General features: G+C 42.1%; 1 protein-coding gene across 1 annotated transcript; it reads left to right on the plus strand.

Moving 5' to 3' along the window:
- Positions 1 to 4,706: 4,706 nt before the first annotated feature.
- SSBP1 (single stranded DNA binding protein 1) lies at positions 4,707 to 17,232 on the plus strand. Its single transcript, XM_052638473.1, has 7 exons — positions 4,707 to 4,916; positions 5,400 to 5,466; positions 8,035 to 8,095; positions 9,143 to 9,283; positions 9,495 to 9,582; positions 11,160 to 11,248; positions 14,774 to 17,232. The coding sequence occupies exons 2-7, from the start codon at positions 5,443 to 5,445 to the stop codon at positions 14,815 to 14,817; spliced, it is 447 nt and encodes a 148-aa protein (XP_052494433.1). The 5' UTR covers positions 4,707 to 4,916; positions 5,400 to 5,442; the 3' UTR covers positions 14,818 to 17,232.
- The last annotated feature ends 6,365 nt before the right edge of the window (positions 17,233 to 23,597 follow it).

The raw sequence follows: 23,597 nt of genomic DNA on the forward strand, positions 1-23,597 counted from the left end.
ATTTTTAAAATATATTGGAATATAGTTGATATTTAGGTTTTCAAACTGAATTGATGTCTTGCCTCCCTGACAATAGCCATGTCCCTTGCAGTATAGTGCAAGGTCAACCACACTTTGTGATTTATAAACAGGTATATTATTAACAGTAAGCAATGTATTGGCCTTCCCAGGTGGCGCAGTGGTAAAGAATCCACCTGCCAATGCAGGAGACACAGGAGATCAGTGTTTGATCCCTGGGTGGGAAGATGCCCTGGAGCAGGAAATGGCAACCCACTCCAGTATTCTTGCCTGGAAAATTCCATGGACAAAGGAGTCCAGCGAGCTTCAGTCCAAAGGGTTGCAAAGAGTTGGACACAACTGAGCACCTGAGCATAAGCAATATATAGCCCCACGTTCTGTGTCTACACCTGTCTTCTTCAAGTGAAGTGAAAGTGGCTCAGTCGTGTCCACTCTTTGCGACCCCATGGACTATACAGTCCATGGAATTCTCCAGGCCAGAATACTGGAGTGGGTAGCCTTTCCCTTCTCCAGGGGATCTTCCCAACCCAGGGATCGAACCCAGGTCTCCCACACTGTAGGTGGATTCCTCACCAGATGAGCCACCAGGGAAGGCACTGACAACTATTATTAGGGCCTGTGACCCCTTCTCTATGGCGTTTCTCAGAGCCTCTTCTAGCACCTGAAGCCAGACTGTTTGTTTCCCTCCCTTTCTCTCTGCTGCGCTCCACGGAAGCAGGAAGTCACCAGAAGGGCAGGAAGCTGCATAGACACTGCACGTGACACAGACTGGCTCTTCTCTGGGCTCAGGGCTTACTCTCTTCCATTTCAGTTGGAAGTTGACCCCTGGCCTCAGCGAGAAGCTCCATCCTCAGGCATGAAGTTCTGTTGCTTAAATATGAACACTGACAATCAGGTGCCAACAGATCATCTTGAGTTAGAGAAACCTTATAAAGAGATACTACTGGGCTTTCCTGAGACTTTCCTGGTGGCTCAGTCAGTAAAGAAGACACATGCAATGCAGGAGACTGCCTGCAATACAGGAGTCCAAAGTTCGATCCCTGGGTTGGGAAGTTCCTCTGGAGAATAAAATGGCAACCCACTCCAGTATTCTTGCCTGGAAAACCCCATGGACAGGGGAGCCTTGCAGGCAACAGCCCCTTGGGTTGCAAAGAATTGACACAACTGAGTGACTAAACCACCAATGTATCTACCAATTCATAGAAGCTGTTTATCTAAAAGCTGTAGAAAGATGAATACTGAAAGATAAATGTCAATATTGTGGCCTGAACAATTAGGTTAAAAAAAATCTCTGTATGAACCATTATGTCAATCTTAAATTGCATAAAAATTGTTAGGTTGATTTTTTAAAATTAAACAAAAAGTAGCCATGGTGAACTATAGAGTATTGCTAAAGTAGATTTGAATCACTGTAAAATAGATGCTAGTAATCAGGTTAGGTTGGAGAAGGCAATGGCACCCCACTCCAGTCCTCTTGCCTGGAAAATCCCATGGACGGAGAAGCTTGGTTGGCTGCAGTCCATGGGGTCGGCTGCAGTCCATGGGGTCGCTAAGAGTTGGACATGACTGAGCAACTTCACTTTAACTTTCACTTTTCACTCTCATGCATTGGAGAAGGAAATGGCAACCCACTCCAGTGTTCTTGCCTGGAGAATACCAGGGATGAGGGAGCCTGGTGGGCTGCTGTCTATGGGGTCGCACAGAGTCAGACACAACTGAAGCGACTTAGCAGCAGCAGCAATCAGGTTAGGTAATAAGTGCTGTCACTTTTTTCTAACAGTTATTATGAGGCTTTGGGAAAAACTGATTTAAGAGCAAAGTGAAAACTTTGATTAAAATATATAAAAAGTGTGCTTGTACAGCATCGGAATTGTCCAAAGCTTTCTATCTGTGAGAAAGCATTGCCAATCATGGTTTGTACCAGTTGATACCTACAGCTGAGACTTTCTTTTAATTTAGGGGGAAAAAAAAGGCAAGGCCAAAGATAGCTCTGTGGCCTTGGGCATACACTGTAGACTTGTCTCTTTCTCAGCTAGCTTTGCAAAGGATGAAAGCCCTGAATTATTCCACTAAGACCAGCAGTAATGATAGCTGACTAAAGGCATGATGCTTTCACCACTTCTCAGTATTGGGAAGGTCCTTCCTTTCTGGGTCCGTGGATGAACTACAGGAAAAGCTTATGATTATGTTAAAGAGTGGATGCAGGTCTGTGCACATCATGAAGAGGTTTTAGGAATTTCTCACCAAAATGCAAACTGCAGATTTCTTGCAAAGGCAGTATGTTTAATAAATTTTTTTCGGCTACGCGTCCAGATTATTTTTTTTTTTTTAATTTCTAATTTCAGGCCTACTTGAGTATCCTTCTGTGTTCTATTTATTTGTTCTCACCTGTGGTCTATTCTTGTTTAAAGCATAACTGCTGACTGGATACTCACAAGAAGGTTCCTGTTCTCTAAGAGCTCACAGTCAATGGGGAAGAGGAGGTACCTTCAGTTCAGTTCAGTCGCTCAGTCGTGTCCGACTCTTTGCAACCCCATGAAGGAGGTACCTTCATGGGCATTTAAATTTTAATACAAGATAAGACTTAGGGTGTAAAGAAAGTGAAATGAGAGAACAAAGGAAGGATGATGTGCATAAAGAATTTTGAAATTACAGGAAAGAACACTTCTGATGATGAAGATAGAGCAAAGCAACGCTGAAGTATCTGCCATGTTGGGAAGGAGGATCTATTTGATAACAGAAGATGTTTTAACTCCATTCTGCCATGATTTCATACATCTTAATATGATTTTCTTTGTCAAAGAAGACAGCACTTGCAACTTTCTCCAGCCAACAAAGGAAAATGTGAATTGATAATTCCTGTCTGAGAGAGAATTCAGATTAGCCCAGATTTCCCACTAAGATATTCTTCATAAAGTTTTGCGTGTGACTTTCAACTTGCATGGTGCTTTCTGCCTTTTTTTTTTTTTTTAAATAAACTTTTCCACATTCCTTTCTACAAAGTGTTTGTGAACAGAAAGAAAGAGGGAGTGATTTGTGGCCTAATAAAGAACTTTTAAGGCCAAGTGATTGGATGTGGATGAGCAGATGTGGGTGATCAGGGAGAAGTTTCAAAGGTGATTTCAAGTTCAGGTCTGGCAGAATCTTGGCACCATTAAAACACACAAGGCACTTAGAAGAGGGAAACTGGCTTTGAAGGAAAGGATGAATCTGGTTTTTCACTTGACTCAACAGCTCAAGTGAAAGTAGGATTTTTAAATAGGAAATCATCAGAGGGCAAGTTACAGTAGTAAATGGGGGCATATAGGATGATTCATGTCTGAGCAAGGCCTGAAGGCAATTAACATGGTATGTTTCCAGGACAAAACATGTTTTAGGTGGAAGTAAAACAGGTAAGCATCATGAACTATACCAACTAGGAAGTCATACTATTAAGACTGGGTTAAGGTATGTGTTGGAAACATGAAATAGTTGATTTTTTTCCTTTTAGGGCAAAAATGGGCCATTGAAGAGTTTTAAGTTGGGTTCTGAGGAGATTTGCTGATTAGGACGACGTGGCTGTACATTTTCTAGAAGTTGGACAGTACCAGAACCAGATGATGGAGAGGCCTGGGGAGGCATCCCCCAGCCTGTATTCTACAATCTGTCGGCCTTCTTTCCCCTGTCACCAAGGCCAGGTGACAAGACAAAATTTAAGGGATGGCGCAAGACAAAATTTAAGGGATGGGCGCAAGACAAAATTTAAGGGATGGCTAGGAAACCCAGCATTCAAGACTAATGCTTCATTTTAAAATTATTAAAATTAATGAAATCCACAATGAATTCTAAATAAAGGCAAGATTGGTAAGCTTAAGTTAATTAAGAATGCCACTTCCTCGAGAAAAACTATCAGAGATGGAAATTCCTGCAGCTGGAAATAAGGCAAGCAAAGGCTTTTGAAAATATTATCGGTTATTATACTTGCAATCAAGATAGGAAGGTAAAATTATAATTCTGTTTTTGGTATTAAAAAATAACAGTGTTGTGAGTTTTAATACACCTAATTTTTAAATATTCAGTATTTCTTCAACTACTTTAACGTTCTGGGAAAAAAATGTTCAAATACATAACGTACATAGGCGTGCACGTTTTTCCTGGTGCCTTAGGAATCTACTTGGCTCATATACTGTATTTAGTACAAATTATATTTTATTCACGGATTTGTTCCTTAATTCTGACTTTAAAATATTGCACTAATATTTGATACCTCCCTCTTTTTTTTTTTGGTGACCCTTAAATTTTGCACTTTCAGCTCTTTCCCCATTCCGTTTTATTTTTATTTGTTGTTACTGTTTTTTTCTTCTTGTTTTTGGAGGCTTGATCCTTTCTATTTTTTTCCAGAGGCACAGCTGTTTCGCTCACGTCGCCGAGTCCTGGGCGGACCCCGGAAACTCTTCAAATACAGTAATTTCATTTCATTACAAAGTTAAAATCAGGTTAGCTCGCCGATAGGGAGTGTTGATATATTGCTCCCGCCCGGAAGGAGGCTCCCGGAACTACGGCGTTAAGGGGGTGTGTTTCCCGCAACGCCGGCCGGCTGCATTTTCACGATGCACTTAGAGGACTTTCCGGTTCTTCCTTCTCGCGAGCCTTCAGTCCCGGCAGCAGCCGGAAGTGATTCCCTGCCTGGAGGCTGTGCGGGCCAGAGCCTCAGGTGAGGGCGGGAGAAAGGGCGGAAGGCCAGAGTATTGCGTTAGGTGTGCGTACGGCTGTGCGCGGGTCGGGAGGAGTTGCTTTGTCGGCGTGTAGATCTCCTCTTCTCGCGCGGAGGAGTCTGTGGTTTCGTCTCATCTCCCAGGCCCTATACGTTGTTGATTGGGAGCGTCAGCTTTGAGCAAGTGCGCCCGCACATTTCAGCGGTGAGACGGCGAAGCCCAGGGATCGCCTTGTTCTTTGCAAAAGGGATTGAAGGCAGTAATTTTTGCGGCAGCACGTTCCAGATTGAAGCCCCATGATAACATTTTAGTATTTGCTTAGCTCTTTGTCTTAGGAGCTCTTTTAGAAGTATTGGGTGTAACAGTTAAGAAATGAGGCAGAAATCCCTGCCAGAAGGGAACTTGCGTTTAACTGAATTTGGGAAAACAGTGGAGTAGAAATGGGGGTAGAATCAGAATTTTTGTATGGGTTAAAAGAAGAGGAAGTTAAGGGGGACCGAAAAAAAAAAAAAAAAAGGAAAGGTGCGAGAGATTTTGGGCAGTGGGAGACGATCTTTGTCTAATGTGCAGGGGCGTGATACGTTACGGTCTCAAGGTTGGTTGCGTAAAAGCCCTGAATGCCGTTAGGAATTTAGGACTTAAGTGAAACAGTGTTCTTGCTATAGGATATAATCTCTTTTTCTTCAGGAAAAGACTAAAGATTAGATTGGAAGAAGAGAGAGTAGAAGCCATGTTTCGAAGACCTGTAGTACAGGTAATCACTTCTCCATGTTAATGTTGAGATGTGTTGTTATAAACCATAGCGATCACGTTTCTTTAGGGTTTTGCCTGCAGAGGCAGAAGCCCTTTGAGCCCACCTGTCTTATTGTACTTAGTTGCTATGAGGGTTGGGGACAGATTTTGGTGGTAGATGCAAGCTCAGCCGTGTGTGACTCTTTGCAACCCCCATAGACTGTAGCCCACCAGGCTTCTCTGCCCTTGGGCTTCTCCAGGCAAGAATACTGGAGTAGGTGGCCATTTCCTGCTCCAGGGGATCTTCCTGACCTAGAGATTGAACCCGCATCTCTGGCATCTTCTGCACCGACATGCAGATTCTTTACCACTTGAATAAATAGTGTTCACTAAAGCAAAAACAAAAACGTTTCCAATTTACTCACATATATGATGAGAGTAGTTACTTTATAAAACGTGTTACTTGCGTGTAGAGCAGTTAGAGAGCATTTAAAGTCCTTCTTGATCCGAAGTCTATGAGAATTGTTTCAGCTTTTTTTTTTAATCACGTGGTTTGTTTTCTGACCACCTACTTTTGTTGTCAGTCTGCCCCCCCCCCCCCCCCCCCCCCCCCACCACACGCCATCTCCCTGCTGAGGAGAGCAGGTCAAGTCTTAGCAACTCTGCAGATGAACTATGTTCCAGACTCCTCATTTCACCCAGTCACGCTCCTCACCTAATCTCTTCAGTCAGTCTAGCCAGCCTTGAGTCAGCCTAGACCCGCTTTTCCTTGCTTACCTGATTTGGGCACCGAGTTGTATAGATTCTCCTTTATAACACCTCTCATAACTCCCATCTTGTTAGGGAAGAGTCGTTTGCTCAATGGAGCCTGTTCAGGTCTCCTCCACTCTGTTGCAGAATTGGCTCTATATTCTTGGATCCCTGTTTTAACTTATACGTACTTTTAAAATATATACCTTTTAACATGTTGAAACCTGGAAAAGTTACTCGTGTCTTAATACACAATTCTACAGTATTAAGGTAAATTTAATACCATATATAAAAGGGTTAAAAATTTAGTTTTAAAAAATTATCCCAGTTAAATAATTCATTCCCTATTTTTGCTTCTCCGGTAGGTCTTGATTTTTGTGTGCCCCCCATGGGACAGATTATTATTCCATAAAACATGTGAGCTCTGGCTCATCTGAGCATCAGGTTAGTACATTTCTAGCATCACGACATAGGTACCAGTTAGCAGGTTGATTCTTTACTATGTGGTAAGTCAGGATTTTTATTTTTCTACCCACCTTCTGCCCCCAAGCATAGTGCTGGGATTCCATAGCCAAAAGTACCCCTGGAGTGGGTGGTGTTTCAGTTGGTAGATACCTGCTGTATGTTAACAGTGCCAGTTCTGGACACATGTTTCTCTGATATAATGGTTAGCACTCTGAATCCAGTGATGTTCTCAGTAATGTGTACTCAAATCTTGGCAGTAGCCCTTAAACAGAGGCAGCAAAGGGCAGTGGGAAAGCCAGCAGCCTTGGGGTTGGGGCCCTGAGTTCCACCTGTGACTTGCCACTTCTCTCCTGTAGGATTTTGGGCAAGTTACTCACTCTGTCTCTGAACTTCATTTTTGTCATCTGTAAAGTGGTAGTAATTTTACATAGTTTATAGGTTTATTCTGAGTATTAATTGATAAGAGGCAAAGCACTTACCTAGTATTCACTAATGATGGACTAATATGGACTATAGCTTGCCAAGCTCCTCCGTCTATGGAATTTTCCAGACAAGATACTGGAGTGGGCTGCCATTTCGTTCTCCAGGGGATCTTCTCGACCCAGGAATCAAACCTTCGTCTCTTGCATTGGCAGGCAGTCTTTACCCCTGAGCTATCTGGGAAGCCCTTTCAGTTAATGATGGCTTTGGTTATCACTGAGTGCTACTATTACACGGCAGTGACTGTCTTTCTCTGATAGACTGATTCGAACAGTCTTATTTTTGTACTTAATCAAAGAACCATGTTTGTTTATCTTAGATTTTTTTCTTGGGGCTGTCAGAAGCACAGATTTTTCCAACACGTGTTGTTTACCGTTTTATGTGCAAGCACAGAAGCGCCATGTCAGGAGGTTGCCACGGAAGCATCAGGAAAGACCTGTAAATGGACTCTGGTGTACTCCCTCGAGCCTTCTTTGTGCCTGTGCGCTTCTGCAGGAGGCTGCCCCTAAGTGTTTGTGTGGTCCTCCTGGCCCTGTGGGGTTTCCCCAGTAAAGAATCTCCCTGCAGTGCAGGAGATGCAGGAGATGTGGGTTCAGTCCCTGGGTTGGAAAGATCCCCTGGAGGAGGGCATGGAAACTCACTCTAGTCTTCTTGCCTAGAGAATCCCATGGACAGAGGAGCCTGGCGGGCTCTAGTCCATACGTTTGCATAGAGTTGACATGACTGAAGCCACTGAGCATGCGTGCGTGCCTGGCACTGTGATGGGTGCACCTCTTGTGTGGGTGTGTGCCTTAGGGGCTGCTGACTGGGTGGTGACCAGGTGTGAACTGGTTTTTTGTTTACATTTGCCTTTCCCCCTGTACTAAAGCTATTTTACTCGTTTGTTCCACTTTAGGTACTTCGTCAGTTTGTAAGACATGAGTCTGAAGTAGCTAGCAGTTTGGTTCTCGAAAGATGTAAGTAGTAGCTGATTTCCAGTTTTTACAGCAATGTGCTCATGTTCTCAGATACATTGCAGAAGAGGTGCATTCATTGGGTTATACTCTGTTAACCATCATGCTTTCGGTTCATATCTGCCTCTCTGTCCTTGGCCTTCCTATCAGGCTGCAGGGGCCCTCTGTAAACCTGGTCCTTCTTCCCTTATCATACACTTTTTACCCACTCTTATTGTCACTTTCCTGCCAAAGAAATTCCTTGGGTCCTTTTTGGTTACCTAAGACATCCAAGGCTGTGTGCTAGTTGGCTGAAGCAGTGAATGTGGTGAAAAGTGGTTGTTTCACAGAAATAGTCCCTGTATTTATAAAAATTTTCAGATCTCAATTTTGTTCCTTTAACCATACAAACAGTTTAAAAAAGTTTTTTAAAGGTATTTAAAAGATGAATTGATGCTTTTGAACTGTGGTGTTGGAGAATACTCTTGAGAGTCCCTTGGACTGCAAGAAAATCCAACCAGTCCATTCTGAAGGAGATCAGTCCTGAATATTCATTGGAAGGACTGATGCTGAAGCCGAAACTCCAGTACTTTGGCCACCTGATGCGAAGAACTGACTCATTGGAAAAGACCCTGGTGCTGGGAAAGATTGGAGGCAGGAAGCAAAGGGGACAACAGAGGATGAGATGGTTGGATGGCATCACCACCTTGATGGACTTGAGTTTGAGCAAGCTCTGGGAGTTGATGATGGAGAGGGAAGCCTGGTGTGCTGCAGTCGTGGGGTTGCAAAGAGTTGGACACGACTGAGTGACTGAACTGACTGAACTGAAAAGAAGAATTTAGATAAAGAGCTTAATGCTTGTTTTGTGGGGTTCTAGGGATATTTTCTCCTTTCTTGTCAGTCCTCTTTTTTGCCTCCGAGCCTCTTTTTATTTGCTCCTCACACTTGTTTTCTGACCTTCTAGTGCTTGGGTTTTGCTTAATGCCGAGATTGAAGTTGAAGTAGTGATTGTAGCTGTTCCTCTTCTGGACATTTCTGTCAGTCTTACGTTATCTACGAATTGCTTTTCAGCTCTGAATCGCGTGCAGTTGCTTGGTCGAGTAGGTCAGGACCCTGTCATGAGACAGGTAGAAGGAAAAAACCCAGTCACAATATTTTCCCTAGCAACAAACGAGATGTGGCGATCAGGGGAAAACGAAACCTACCAAATGGGTGAGTATGAAAGACTGGGGTTTTAGTACTATAGTAATTAGACGTTATTTAGTGTGAATTGATGCTTTAAGAATACTTCCGTAAAGGATCTCCCTTAACTTGTCCTGTCTCTTAGAAACCGTGGCGTGGCCTAGCTTGACACGATGTCCTTCGGCAGTTGTCTTTTGCATTTGTAACCACATTCCCTGTCCTTGTGATTCTCGTGACTTAGGTGATGTCAGTCAGAAGACAACATGGCACAGAATCTCAGTGTTCCGACCGGGCCTCAGAGATGTGGCGTATCAGTACGTGAAGAAGGGGTGAGTTGAAGAAGGAGGGATCTTACAGGTTGAATGGTTTAAAAAACAAACAAACTAAGAACGTGTTTTCATGGACTCTGTAGCTCTTCTATTTATAAAGTACCACTCATTACTTTGGGTTAGCTCAAGAGGTATTTATTCAGTGCTCAGTACCGTATACATAGTGTCACATGTGACTAGTTTAAAGGGTTTAACATGGTTTAGCCTTTTAAGAAGTTAGGACAGTAGGACGTGAACTTGAACAGCACTGATGAGGCGAGAGAGCAGGCAGAGGGCGCCGTGTGCCTGTCACGGGCGCAGCAGTGCTCGTGGGGGCTCCCAGGCCGCCATGGCCAGCCACCCCGATGGCGGGTGTCTTGCCCTCGGCACCCCGTGGTGGCTTGACAGTGGGTCTGGGAGGTGGGGAGCCTGACGCAGTGAGGTATTCTGGTGATAATTCAGGGCAGTTAATTCATATTTGATAATTTTATATGAACTTAGCAATTCCTTTTTGAAATGTTTGGATTATGTATAAGAAGTGTCTTTTCCAAATCCTTAGAAGGACAAAAGTTTGTGTTTAACAGCAGCTGTAGTCATAGTTTAGAAATGTATTATAGAAATAAAACATTTCATGAAACATAAGTTTAGCAATAATTAAAATTTCTATTTTTTTCAATAATTGCATACCTTTTCTTCATATGAACTTCCATCGTGTGTGTGTATAGCATGTAAATATATATATCACACATAAAACACACCAGAGGACATTTCAAGGAAAAGGTATCCAATTTCAGCTAATGGCTGATGAATCTGTGAGACTGTTCCCTTTGGCACCCAGTCATTTTACTAGTCTACTTTCTGTATTGTGCAGTATCAGTGCTGTTAAATTCTGAAATTGGTGCCGCTATGGCCATTTTCTACCCTTTAAAGTCGACGTTACATTTATCTTCTAGTTCATCCTTCTAGAGAGTGCAGAATAGTCTTAGTAATTAACTCTGGGTGAAATACTAAGCTGAAAACTTGTATTTTGAATTTTAATAATCTAAGGTCATTTGAGAGTAAGTTCATGAACCTCACTGTAGAAAGGAACTGAAAAATAAGTGGAAAAAAAAAAAAACCAAATCCGTTAGATAATTCAGGGTCAAAGGGGATAGAAAAATCACATGTTGGAAATCAATCATAGAGATTTAAAGGATGCTCTTCATTTTCAGGGTCTTAAGGTTGCTTTTTTTTTTGACTTAACATTTGGAACTTTTTTTTAAACTTCATAAGGGCCACAGGCAGCTAAAGGACGAAAACATCCTTTTTTCCACAATGTGGCAAGGCAAGTCCACGTGTACTTTCTGTTTCAGTACTCTTGTTCTTTGCCTGTGCCTCGTGGCTTGCAGGATCTCAGTTCCTGGATCAGGCAGTGAAGGCATGGAGTCCTAACATCAGGAGACTGTTTTAGTGCTCTTAATTCTGAATTAAGAAGTGGTATGTGTGATTATCTATTTCATCCTTGAAGAGTATACGCATTACTCTCCTCTGACCTGACTCTCTGCTGTAAAGCATATTGAAATCTCCAGACTAAAACTGGTAAATTTTATTTGTATCAGGTCTCGAATTTATGTGGAAGGGAAAGTAGACTACGGTGAATATACGGATAAAAACAATGTGAGACGACAAGCAACAACAATTATAGCTGGTAAGGCTCTTGTGATAATAGCTATTCTTTTTTATTTTCTTTGAATGCTTGGCTATGTTGTAGCCTTCAGTTCAGTTCAGTCGCTCAGTCATGTCCGACTCTTTGCGACCCCATGAATCGCAGCACGCCAGGTCTCCCTGTTCATCACCATCTCCCGGAGTTCACTCAGACCCACGTCCATTGAGTCCGTGATGCCATGCAGCCATCTCATCCTCGGTCGTCCCCTTCTCCTCCTGCCCCCAATCCCTCCCAGCATCAGAGTCTTTTCCAATGAGTCAACTCTTCTCATGAGGTGGCCAAAGTACTGGAGTTTCAGCTTTAGCCTTACCTGAGGCTATTAGTACTGATGCTTATGAGATTGTAAGGCACCTCACCAGGAGAATCCTGAGTGGAGTTTGTGGGCCTGCTCTAAGTTTCTAGATATATATTCCTTCTTTCAGAAAATGATCTCTGTACTCACAGTTTTAGTTCACAAGTAACTTTAGAATTATCCATTGCACTGTTGATGCCTCTTTGAAGGATATGGCCTGAATGGAAAAGCATGTACCAAGAAGGGTTACACTAATATTGGCATCAGACATTTGTACAGCTTCATTCAGAGCCTGTTTGGTGCTTAACGTGATGATTTTGTTTTAAACTCCTATTGTTCTCATTAAACAAAATACAAAACAACATAGAAAAATGGATGCACAGAGCTTAAAGGAGGTTAAGAAGATATCCTCTAGAGGAGAGTGTTCAAGCTTTTCTGAAAATTCTGCAAGAATTTTGAAACCAGTATATACCCCTTTGAACATGTTTAAGTTGACATTAAGAGTTTTTTTCAATATAAAATTATGTTGCTCTTAAAGGTATTAAGGGATCTAAATATCATAACAGTTTGGTATCCATCATCATTAAAAAGATACAAGCTCTTCAACATTTGGAAAGTTTATGATTCCCTTTTCTCTGGACTTGTTTTTCAATCCCATTTTCTCCTTAGAAGTGTATCTTAATATAATATATTGTATAGTCAAAAATATTTTATTATTTTATTCTGTTAAATGTAACAAAAGTACATACATAAATAGAAATTTTAAAATATTTAAAAAAACTTTGTGATAGTGAGACTCTGAATGTTAGGTTTCTCCTGGAATAGGTTATCATTACAGTTGTTTTTAGAACATAATTGACCGAAACAACTGTAATATGTAAATACAAAAGCTGTAACATTTTATTGAAAATGTGTCTTAATGAGATAGATGATGCATTTTTTGTCTTTTGGATTAATTGCTAAACTTGTTTTTTATGGATATAAAACTCAAGAAACTATTTTCTTAAGTAGATGAGGATGAAAGAGCTATTAATGAGCTTCTGAGATATGCCAAAATTAGACATTTAAAAGTTAATTTTTTATTATGGAAAATGTCAAACGTACACAAAAGGAGAGAGGAGTGAAAACCACAAACTCCCATCATGCAGCTTCAACAGTTACCAGCAGATGGCAAATACTATTTCATCTATGCCCCAGCCTACTTTTCCCCCACCTGGATCATTTGAGTGAATCTGAGACATTGTGTCATCCATAAATATTTCAGTAGGTGTCTCGGAAATGTATGGATTCCTCTTTATAGTGCTGTTATCAGAACTAGTATTAAAGAACTCATTATTAAATTTATCTTTTACTAGATGTCATAGTATTGAAATTTTTTTGATTGTTCTATGAACAGCAATCTATACATTTTATTACATGGTTTATATATATCAAGTCTCATTAAAAAAAAAAATTAGATTTGGGAGGCTAAAAGTCTTGACAACTTAGGTCTCCTAACTGACAGATTTTCCTTTTTCTCTTTGCACTTGTTCCAGAGTTCATGTCTTAACTACTATGCCTTATTGATAAATTATAATTTGTTATAAATAATAAGCATTTATTTTCTTACTGCTTTCTTGAAAATATATTGACCTTGAGAACCAATATAGGTATCTTCCTCCCCTCATTATTAAACCTAAGAGAAGGTTCTTTCTGACCAGTTTGCTTTCGTATTTCTTGAGTGTCTTGAGTGAATCACTTCCTGCTTGCCTTGTTCTTCCTTGGCTCATTCTTACAGAGGTATCTAACTGTTTAAAAATTATTTTTCAGACCTGTGTATGGTATAAAACTATGCCTGTGATTTTAGCAGTGGAAAATCAAGCTTTCTAATAAAATAGTTGACATATTTATAAAGCATTTAATACTTTCATCTTCCACTGTAAACCTATTGTGTGGGCAAATCTCAAATTTAAATTGTGTGAAGTTTTATAAACCAGGTTAAAGAGAAACATTTCAAATTATCTGCCATTTTCTTCTTGTCAGTATTATTCACCAGCATGGATGATTAAGCAGTTAACATAGGTTTATGGCTAATAGTAAAATGAATAGGTCTTTAGTGCCATTAGTATGGAAGGGAATAGAGTATAATTTGGCTCATCTGTTTTATAGGCTATATTTTTTTTTCTCCTAGAAATCAGTGTAACTTAAAAATAACCACCAGCAGGTGGCAGTCTTGTCTTTTTACATAGTGATGTCAACTTGGATAATCTCTTCTGAAATAACCATTCTATACCAAAATACTCTAGTTTTAGAAGACTGTAGTCATGAACAAATACTCAGTTATTGTATAGTAACCGTTTTTGGGATAATTGTAAAGTTTTAAGAATGTCATTGTTTCAGTATTATGTAGAAGGTACTGCTGCTTTTCCTTTGCTTGTCCTAAACTAATTGTTTCTGGACAACCTTTTAGGAGCAATGTCTGATGTTTTTGGATAAAAATGTCCCTCTGAAATATTGATTACTAGAAAATTTCCCAGGACTAAATGTGTAAAACTCATTTTGTTTTGAAATTTAAAAGTACCGTTGTTCTGTATGAGTGTTCAGACTTAAAAAATACAAATAGATCGCTCTGTCCTGATGGGGCCATATTGAACCCCGTCCTTCCCTCTTCCCTCCAGCATGTGGTATGTGATGCCACGATCCTCTTCTGGGTTAGGATGTGCTCCTTGGTTTACTGGCTTCTATATGAGTGTTGCAAGCATCGAAGTGTGTGACGAGCTCTTTTGTAGAAAGTTACTACTGAGAAGACCTTTGCTACCTTCAGGGAAGACAAGAAGTATTCCACCTTTTCTCACAAGGTCTGAATTACTGATAAACCATCAAAAGCCCAGCTTTTACCTCCATTATGCCTATCATAGATACCTGTTAAGAACATCAGTTAGTTCCGTTGCTCAGTCGTATTCGACTCTGCGGCCCCATGAACAGCAGCACACTGGGCTTTCCCGTCCATCACCGATTCCTGGAGCTTGCTCAAATGCGTGTCTATCGAGTTGGTGATGCCATCCAACCATCTCATCCTCTGTCGTCCCCTTCTCAGCAGGAACCTAGTATTTTGAGAATTTGTCTAAAGTTTTTTTGGTGACTAGCACTAAAATACGTATGTGGTAGAAGGGAATGATTAAGTGGGGTGGAGAAAGAGTTCTGGAAATAACATTTCTGCTTTGGCTTCTTTACAGATAATATTATATTTCTGAGTGACCAGATGAAAGAGAAGCCGTAGACTGGACGATCCTTCTCTGGCCGGTGTTTGGTACAGTCTCATTTCCAAATCATGCTAGTGTTTATAGTTTCTAAGGACAAGAATTAAAATCCTCTTCATTATAAAATGAGTGATAACATTTTCGTGACTATCACTCCCCTTCCTTTTTTTGTGTCATGAACTCTGGTAGCTCCTGCCTGTTAATGGTATTCACTGATTGTTTATTCTTTAAGAGATGGTTTTTGTGTACAAACTTGTGAACTTTTAGGTTCATCCATGTTATGACAACGGGATGAATGTCCTTTGGGAAGGCCCCCCCCCCCCTTTTTTTGTGCATACTTCTATTATAGCATTGAGTCAAGCACCACAGTGTTTTTGAGTATTGCTGTATGTCAGACATTTATCCCATGGTTGTAGATACTGATTTCCTTATCTGGTTTATAGACCAGAAGGCAGGGGCTGTATCTTTGTGTACTTGCATGTTTAACCAGTGCTTTTCACAGAGTAGGCAATAAATGTTGACACGTGAATGATCCCAATAGGATAATGAGCTTTAGCCCAAAGTGAAGGGGTTTGCTGAGCAGCGTTTAGTATCTAACCTAAATAGCTTCAAGACTAAGCTACCTCAGTCCCGTCTTTTGTTTTTGGACAGTTTTACTAGTAGCATTTATGAAACAGTTTACCAGTGGTGAACACCTAAAGTGCAACTGGGGATGAAGTTGTTTGTCTCCAGGAGGTGATCCAGGGGCTCTGGTTTCACTATTTTCTATCTTTCTAAGCGCCTCTTCTCTGTCCTTTTAGTCTCGTGCGGAGCTCTCTCTGTTTAGGGAGCCCCTAAGCCACCTCTGGCACTGCGTCCATAGGTTAGCGCCCCAGGTATGTGTCCCTTTAATTTTCCTACGTGGCCTTCTGCTGAACATACTGTGTACACTTGGGTACACACAGTCACTTTCATTATAAGACTGTGAAAATCACAGAGCACTAATAATTTACTAGTAACGATTATATGAAATAAACTCAGTGATTTAAATGTGTCTTGCACTTTTTGAGGTTTGCCTCAGCCCCTGCCGGGTGTGCGTGCTCATTTGCTGCTATGTTACAGAGGCTGGCTGCTGCTGGGCAGGTTGTCGGCATCCCTGTTCTCAGGCTCCAGCTCCGCCTCTAGCCCAGCCTGGTTATTTGTGTCCCAGCCTGTGTGTCCTCTCCCCCTGCCTCTGACTGTGATGCTCACTGTAGCTTACATCCTGCTGGACTGAAACAAGAACCACATTCACACGTTATTTTATGGGCCCTTGGCTGTTTTAAGGTATTTTCTGCACACTTCAGCAGCTTTTTGTACTCATACTACAGTTTGGCTAAGGAAAATTAGAGTTCCTTAGTTTATCCTTTTCATGCCAAGATAGGGGAGAAAATTACTGTTTCCTCATATCAACCATCTTTAAATTAAAATTTTTTTTTTCAGCCACCTTTTTCTTTTCTTTTTTCCTGTACTGGGACTATTAATCAACATGTTACATCTGCCCTCTTGATTCCCACATTAAAACTATCTAGTGTTGTAGTACTCCTTGACCCCACATTCCTTAAAGCAAAATTGTAAAGTAGATAAAATTTGTCTTTCGGGCAACTTTTTATTCTTGTCCTCAGCAAAGCTACTTTTATGCCCCTTCAAAGTTGTAAGAGGTCATGCATATAAGTATTCCTGTTTAAACTGGGTGATGAATCTGTGCTTTGGGAAAGGGACATGCTGAACAAAACAGGTTAATGGCCAAATGACTCTGAGTCTGGGTGCAGGGGCCAGAGAGTATGTCCTCCAGATTCTGTGAGCTGAGGGGCTCTTCTGCAGACTCCCACTGACATTCACTTGAGAGGCTCTGAGGTGGGCAGTGGGGCTTTCAGAATTAGGTGTTCAGGGTGGAGGCCTCAGCGTGCATGTGATGCTACAGATCTGGGGGTCCACAACCTGGGGGCCTGTGGGAGCATCAATTTTGCTCTCCCCTGCAGGCAGCCCCAGCTGCTGAGAAACCTCCTGAGGTTCCCAGGCTGGTCTCAGAGGAGACAGAGAATCCAGTAGCAGTCACAGGCCGTAGGGGTCTTCTAGTTTTGTGTCCTGCCTCTCCTTAATTTCATGGTCTTACAATATCAGGGACTGTACCTGTAGAAGACTGCTCTGTGACTTTGATTTTGGGATTGCATGTTAGTTTAATGATGAGTATGATATTTATCATTAAGTGTGGGAGAACAGCATGTGTGGTTTGAAAATATATCCTGTATTTGGAAAAGAAGTAATTGATAATAGATGTATACCTCAAGTCTAGAAGGAGAAAAAACAAAAGGTTCTGATGATCTCTGAATGGGAAGATTGTGTATGATTTGCTTTACACTTTTGTATATTCTTTTTTTTTTTTTTTTAAAGCATTGAGTATGTATTACTTTTATAATAAGAAATAAAGCTGTTTACATTTGGGGGAAAAAAAAAAAACCTTTTCCATTATTTCCAAGCCAGGCTTTCTCATTCACGTTAAGCTAGTACCACCTCATGCTTAGACACGTCATCTTTTTTTTCTTTTCTTCTTGTATTCCCCTCTTTAAGTATATACAGCCTGGAAGGGTTGACTTTAAAGACTCTCACATATGAGATCCACTGTTTGCTGTGAGGTGCAGTTCTCAGAGAGTCATCCTTTTCTTAAAAATCGCTGGGTGCTTACTTGTCCAAAGACGTCCAGAATCATCAGAGACATTTTTCTGTGGCTGTTTTGGGGATTACCTGTCATTGCCACGTGGGTTTCAGCCTACCCTTCATAGCTCATTTAGGGGAAATTAATCGTAGTTTCTCATTGTTCCTAAAAGATAACGGGCAGTTCTTGAGGGCAGGGTTGTCTTTTACTCAGACTGCCCCTTTACCCCTGTCCAGCTCGGCCCAGCGCAGTGATGGTTTAGGGCCTTGTAAATGCCTGTTGTTCTGTCAGACTGCTCTGGGACGTTGACATGCAAATGAGGGCAGGATCACCTTACTTGTTTTGCTGTCAGGGTTTGCATTATATGCCCTGAAGATTGGTGGGAGTAACAGCAAGCAAATCATCATAGAAAACAACAGATCGTCACAAGGTTAGTGAGTTATAGAGAACTATCTTACAAGGTAACAGTATTATATTAGTGGCTGCACACCAGGCCCTGAGCTAAGTACTTTTTACTATTGACTCATTTAACTGTTACACTAAGAAGAAGGTCATATTATCCCCATTTTATAGGTGAGGAAACTTGAAATTGAGAGATTAAGACACACGTCAAAGTGGTGCAGCTGGTAAGAGGCACATCTGGGGTTTGAACTTGGATAGGTGAGGTCTGCATTTTGCCTTCTGCCCACAGGCTCCTTAGGGGCTTCCCTGTAGCTTAGCTGGTAAAGAACCCGCCTGCCATGCAGGAGATCCCGGTTCGATTCCTGGGTCAGGAAGATCCCCTGGAGGAGGGATAGGCTTCCCACTCCACTATTCTTAGGCTTCCCTGGTGGCTCAGTCGGTAAAGAATCCACCTGCAGTGCGGAAGACCTGGGTTTGATCCCTGGGTTGGGAAGATTCCCCTGGAGGAGGGCATGGCAACCACTCTAGTATTCTTGCCTGGAGAATCCCACGGACAGAATGGACAGAGGAGCCGGGTGGGCTACAGTCCATGGGGTCACAAAGAGTCAGAAATGACAGTGATTAGGCCCACCGCAGCGTAGCCGCCTTCCCATTCCTGTCGACCTTGAATAACCAGAACCCCACTGCTGACTTCTGCCTGGAGCCCCATGCAGGGTGCATCTGAATCACACCAGGATTTCGTACCTTCTAGGCTTTAGTTGGGGAAGAATTATGAGTGATGGGGAAATACCACCACCTCTTTAGTATTCTTTCTCATTTTCAGTTTAATGATTCCCACAGGAAAATAAGTCACAGTTAATTTCCCTACCAGGTTATCTTTACATATTCCTCCTCTTTTTTATCAAGCAGTGTCTCTTTATTGGTTAAAGTAAGTTCAGGGTGTCTGCTCCTTTTATTGTTTCCTCCAGTTGTTTCCTTCCTGCTGAGTGTTGAGATGGTCCAGAAGATAGTTCAGGAATTTGTCAGGCTCGCTTTTTAGAGAGTGAGACTTTTGGCTGGCACCAGCATCATTGACGTCCCCTCTCATTCTCTCTTTACTGTTCATCTATTAGCTCTCTGCCATGCTTTGAACCTCAGGGTCCTGCTTGTCCGTATTGGTGTACATCTTGACGCTTTCTTCTTTTTCTCCTCTACCTGTCACTTGGAAAAAAGGTGGTCTGTCATAATAGTTCACTGAAGGCTATGCAGTCAGAGAGCCTGCATTTGAATCTCTGCTTTGGTCAGAGCAGCTGAGTGAACTCTGGTGAGTTTCCTAATGTTCCATGCCGTGATTTTTGTTGTTTAGTTTTCCTGTGAATAAACCAGGGGTAATGGTAGTCCTACTTTTATGGCCCTCCTGTGAAGAACGTAGTAAATAATACATGGAACTTACATAGCACATAGTAACTGCATCAAGTGCTCAGTACATACTGGATGTTATTCCTGTTGTTGCGGTTATTTTAAATAAGGTGTATTTCTCTTCCAGTCACCACGTCCATCTCACTGAGTCTCACAGGATCCTTAGAGGGCATTTCAGTTTATCGTCCTTTACATTTTTATGGTTGTATTGTCAACACCCGTGGATTACTGAGCACGTGTTCCACTGTGGTCATTCTTTTTTCTTGGTTTTGTTCTTGCTCTTCTATGGCTATTTCCCATTAACCTGGGCATCTTTTTAAACTCAGAAGCCACGTGGGCACCTGTCATATGCCATGCATCCATGCAGCCGGGACGTAAGGCTGAATATAACAGGGCTCCTGCATTGAAGGAACTCGTGGTGTAGGATGGTGGGGGTTGGGTGGGGAAGACGAAAGCAGGAGGCTGTGTAGTCAAGTATGATACCCTAGTCACAGTAGAAACAGTCCTGCGAGACACAGAAGAGAATAGTTAGCTCAGAAAGCGGCATGAACAGAGGTCCCGAAACTTAAAGGTCTATGAAACATTCAAAGAGAAAACACAAAAAGTAGTTTGAGGCTAGACCGCAAAGGGCATTGAAAGCTTGCAGAGAACTTTGGCAGTAGGAGCCTTAGAAGGTTTCACAACAGGGACATCTCATCAGAATTATCCTTTAAGAACTGTGCAGACAGGGGAAGGGTTAGAGGGAGGAAAGCAGAGAGGTCATTAGGAAGCTACTGAGTAAGCCTGGGAAGGGTTAGTAGAGTGGGGATGAGAGGTGACATGATGGCTGTATGGGATTCACATGGACTCATTCATCTGTGTGCCTACTGTGTGCCAGATCCTGTGCTAGGCCCTGAGCTGGGGATGCAGAGAACACGTAACTCCTACCCAGGATCTAGTGGTGACAGAACATGTGTGTTGGTGGTGAGAGAAGAGTCAGAAGAAAATTTTGAAGCTTCTGCTTGGGCAGCTGCTGAGATAGTGACATTTTTATTTGAGACTAAGGAACGTGGGCACTGGGGCCTTGAAGATCCCCCTTCATGGATTACAGCCTTGTTGTGGCGAAGGGGCTTGCATAACTCACTGAAGCTATGAGCCATGCTGTGTAGGGCCCTCCAAGATGGACAGATCATAGCGGAGAGCTCTGACAAAGTGTGGTCCACTGGAGGAGAGAATGGCTAGCCACTCCAGTATTTGTGCCTTGAGAACCCCATCAACAATATGAAAAGGCAGAAACATACAACACTGGAAGATGAGGCCCCTAGATTGTCAGGTGTCCAGTATGTTACAGGGTGGGGGAGGGCAACAGAGGGTGAGATGGTTGGATGGCATCACTGATTCTATGGACGTGAGTTTGAGCAAGCTCTAGGAGATAGTGAAGGACAGGGGGAACCTCACATGCTTCAGTTCACGGGGTCACAAACAGTTGGGCATGACTTAGCTACTGAGCAACAACAACAATGAACATGGATGTGGGAGCAGATTTGAGAAGATGGAAGATACTTAGTTTAGTTTTCTTTAGTTGTAGACTTTCTAGCTTGTATTTGGGAGGGTGAAGATTAATGAGTCTGGTGCTCAGAAGAGATGCTGAGGCAAGAGTGACATTTTTTTTCTTCCCTCCAGACACATTGTAAGCAGATTTTTGTGAGATAACCTTCAGATGTGGCCAGGATTCCAGCTTTCTGATGTGGAAAGCCATATTGTGGGAAAGATTTCTAGTTGTCTACTTATTTTCACGATATGGGGTTGGTTTTAATCAGGAATGGTATGATGACAGAAGCAGCCGTCTGTGAGAGAAGAGCTCCTTACTTGCAGTTCTTGAGTGGAGGGCATGGGCCACACCGTGCTCACATGGGGAGGTGCCAGGGTAAGTCAGGAGGCAGCGGGAGCAAGGGGGAAGTGTGGGTGAGACAGGATAGGGGAGCCGAGCAAGTTTAGGGTTAGTCATCTCGAATACATTTCAGTAGGCAGTGGGTAATGGGTCGTCCCTGGGTGTCGGGTACCAGCTGTGGGGGGATTTCAGGCAGAGGAATAGTGTCGTGGTGAGGGCTGTGAGCTCAGGAGGCTGATGGGGGCTGTGAACTCAGGGCTGCTTGATGTGCATATTAAAGGCATGCTTGTGGGCAACTCCTCAACTATTTCTAGGAATCAGCTACCGTTTGGGGGTGGGGTGGGGGCGGTGGCTCCCACGGTCTGCTGGGCCCCAAGATGTCAAAACATCGTAAAATACAGAAAATAAGATGCATTGTTTAAAAGAAAAAGCATGCATTTGCTGCCCAGTATCTGTTATTCCTTCTACATTTACGGAACCCATACTTTTTGGGGGTGATGGTGTAAACAGCAAAAGTACTGCATTCCTATTCTCCTCTGCAGTTAAGAATTGCTCGGGGCTGGGGGGTGGGGGGCGCGTGTAAGCAGAAGTCATCTGTTGGCATTTCCAGGAGAGTTCCTTCAGTGACCTGAGTCTGCTGGGAGGCTCATCCTGTGTGCTTCTCTTCACCGTCATCTGACTCTTTCTTGCCTAAAATGTGGCCGTGGTGGCTGAATCTCCAGTAGCCATCTTGAAGCGTGAGATGGTCTTCGGGCTGTGGAAGAAAGAGGAAGCTGGGATCCGTGATGACCATGGAGCCACCATACCAGTCCCGGACAGTCTACTCTGGACTTCTTTTGGCGACACAAATAAATCTACCTTGTAGCCACTTGTTTGTGCTTTGCAGTTAAATCTAATTAGCAAATTCACGCATTTGTAACCTTTTATCTCCATACACGTGATCAGCTCATTGCTCTCACCTTTCTCCTGCATGACTCTCCACTGAGAGTAGAAGTGAAATCTTACTTCTGCTCACACAGTCCTCCAGGCTTTTCGCTTAACGTCTTATTCTGAATTCGAGGAGGAGATTGGGACATAAGACCTACACAGAACCTTAACAGCATTAAAAAGAGTGAATCTGAGCACCCTGTCAAATAAATACTGCATAATTTTGCTTGAATCCCTAATGAGGACCGTTAGTTAAACAACTCCCTGTTAAATAAAGAAGCACTTAAGAACAGAAATACTACCCTCATACTTCCCCTGCCAGTATAGCAGACCAAGTAATCTGGAGTGAGGTTTCCCAGAGGAAAAGTAACTGAATCCTGAGTGTAACATAGTTTTTATTGCATTATTGAATGTCTTAATTGAGGGTGCTATAAGAAAGTACTATAGACAAAGTGACATAAACAACGGACATTTATTTTGTCACCATTATGGAGGCAGGGAGTCCTAAGATCAGGGTGCCAGCATGGTTTCTTGTGAGGCTTGTGCCCCTGGCTTCGAGGTGGCCGCCATCTTACTGTGTGCTCACATGACCTCTTGTTTGTGAGTGCTGGTAAAGAGAGAGCTCTCATGAGGAACTAATCCTGTTGTATTGGCACAGTGAGGAAGGGGAAAGAAAAAAATATTAAGATAGCAAAGAAAGTTGCAGATGCTGGGATTCCATAGAGTATACAAGGGAATCAATAGATGGGTAATTAGGAGTTGCTGGAAATAAGATCAGTATATGAAAGTCAATGGCAGACAGCCAAGAAAATGTAATTTCAAAAAGATCCTGTACACAAGAGCATCAGAAGATGGAAGGTGTCCTCAAGTGTGTGGTGCCTTTGGAGGATGTTATAAAACTTTTGAAATGCATGAAAAGAAGACAAACTGGTATGTCATGTTTATTGGAAGCATCAAAATGTAAAGATGTCAGTTCTCCCCTAGTTGATGTTTTACAGATCAAAAAATTCCCAGAAGTGTTCTGGGGGCAACTGGACAAGCTGATAGTAAAGATGTGTTCTTGAGCAACAGTCTGAGACCAGGCAGTATGCTCCTAAAGAGGAAGGGTGATATGGGGGCTTGCTCTGCCAGTTGGCAAGACAGGTTTTTTTTTCTTTTTTAAGTAATAAATGAAGTATACTATGGGTGCAGAAATAAGCAAATAGAACAGTGGTATAGAATAGAGAACTCAGAAACAGGCCATGCATATATGGAAATGATAGGGTGAAAGTGGCATTATAGATCACTAGATTAAGTATAGATTATTCAATAAATGTTGCTAGGAAAATTTATTATCCATATAGGAAAAAAATGAAATTGAATCTCTACATCTTATACAAAAGTCAATTCTTGGTTATTTAAAGAGTGAAAGGCAAAACAAAATTTTAGAAGAAAGTACAGGACAATGGCTAGGTTTTTTAAAATAAAATCTTGAACATAGAAACAAGCAATAAATTTAACTTAAAAATAATACACCTGAAATAGTCTGG

This window comes from Budorcas taxicolor, chromosome 4, assembly GCF_023091745.1.
Source record: "Budorcas taxicolor isolate Tak-1 chromosome 4, Takin1.1, whole genome shotgun sequence".
Taxonomy (NCBI): Eukaryota; Metazoa; Chordata; class Mammalia; order Artiodactyla; family Bovidae; genus Budorcas; species Budorcas taxicolor.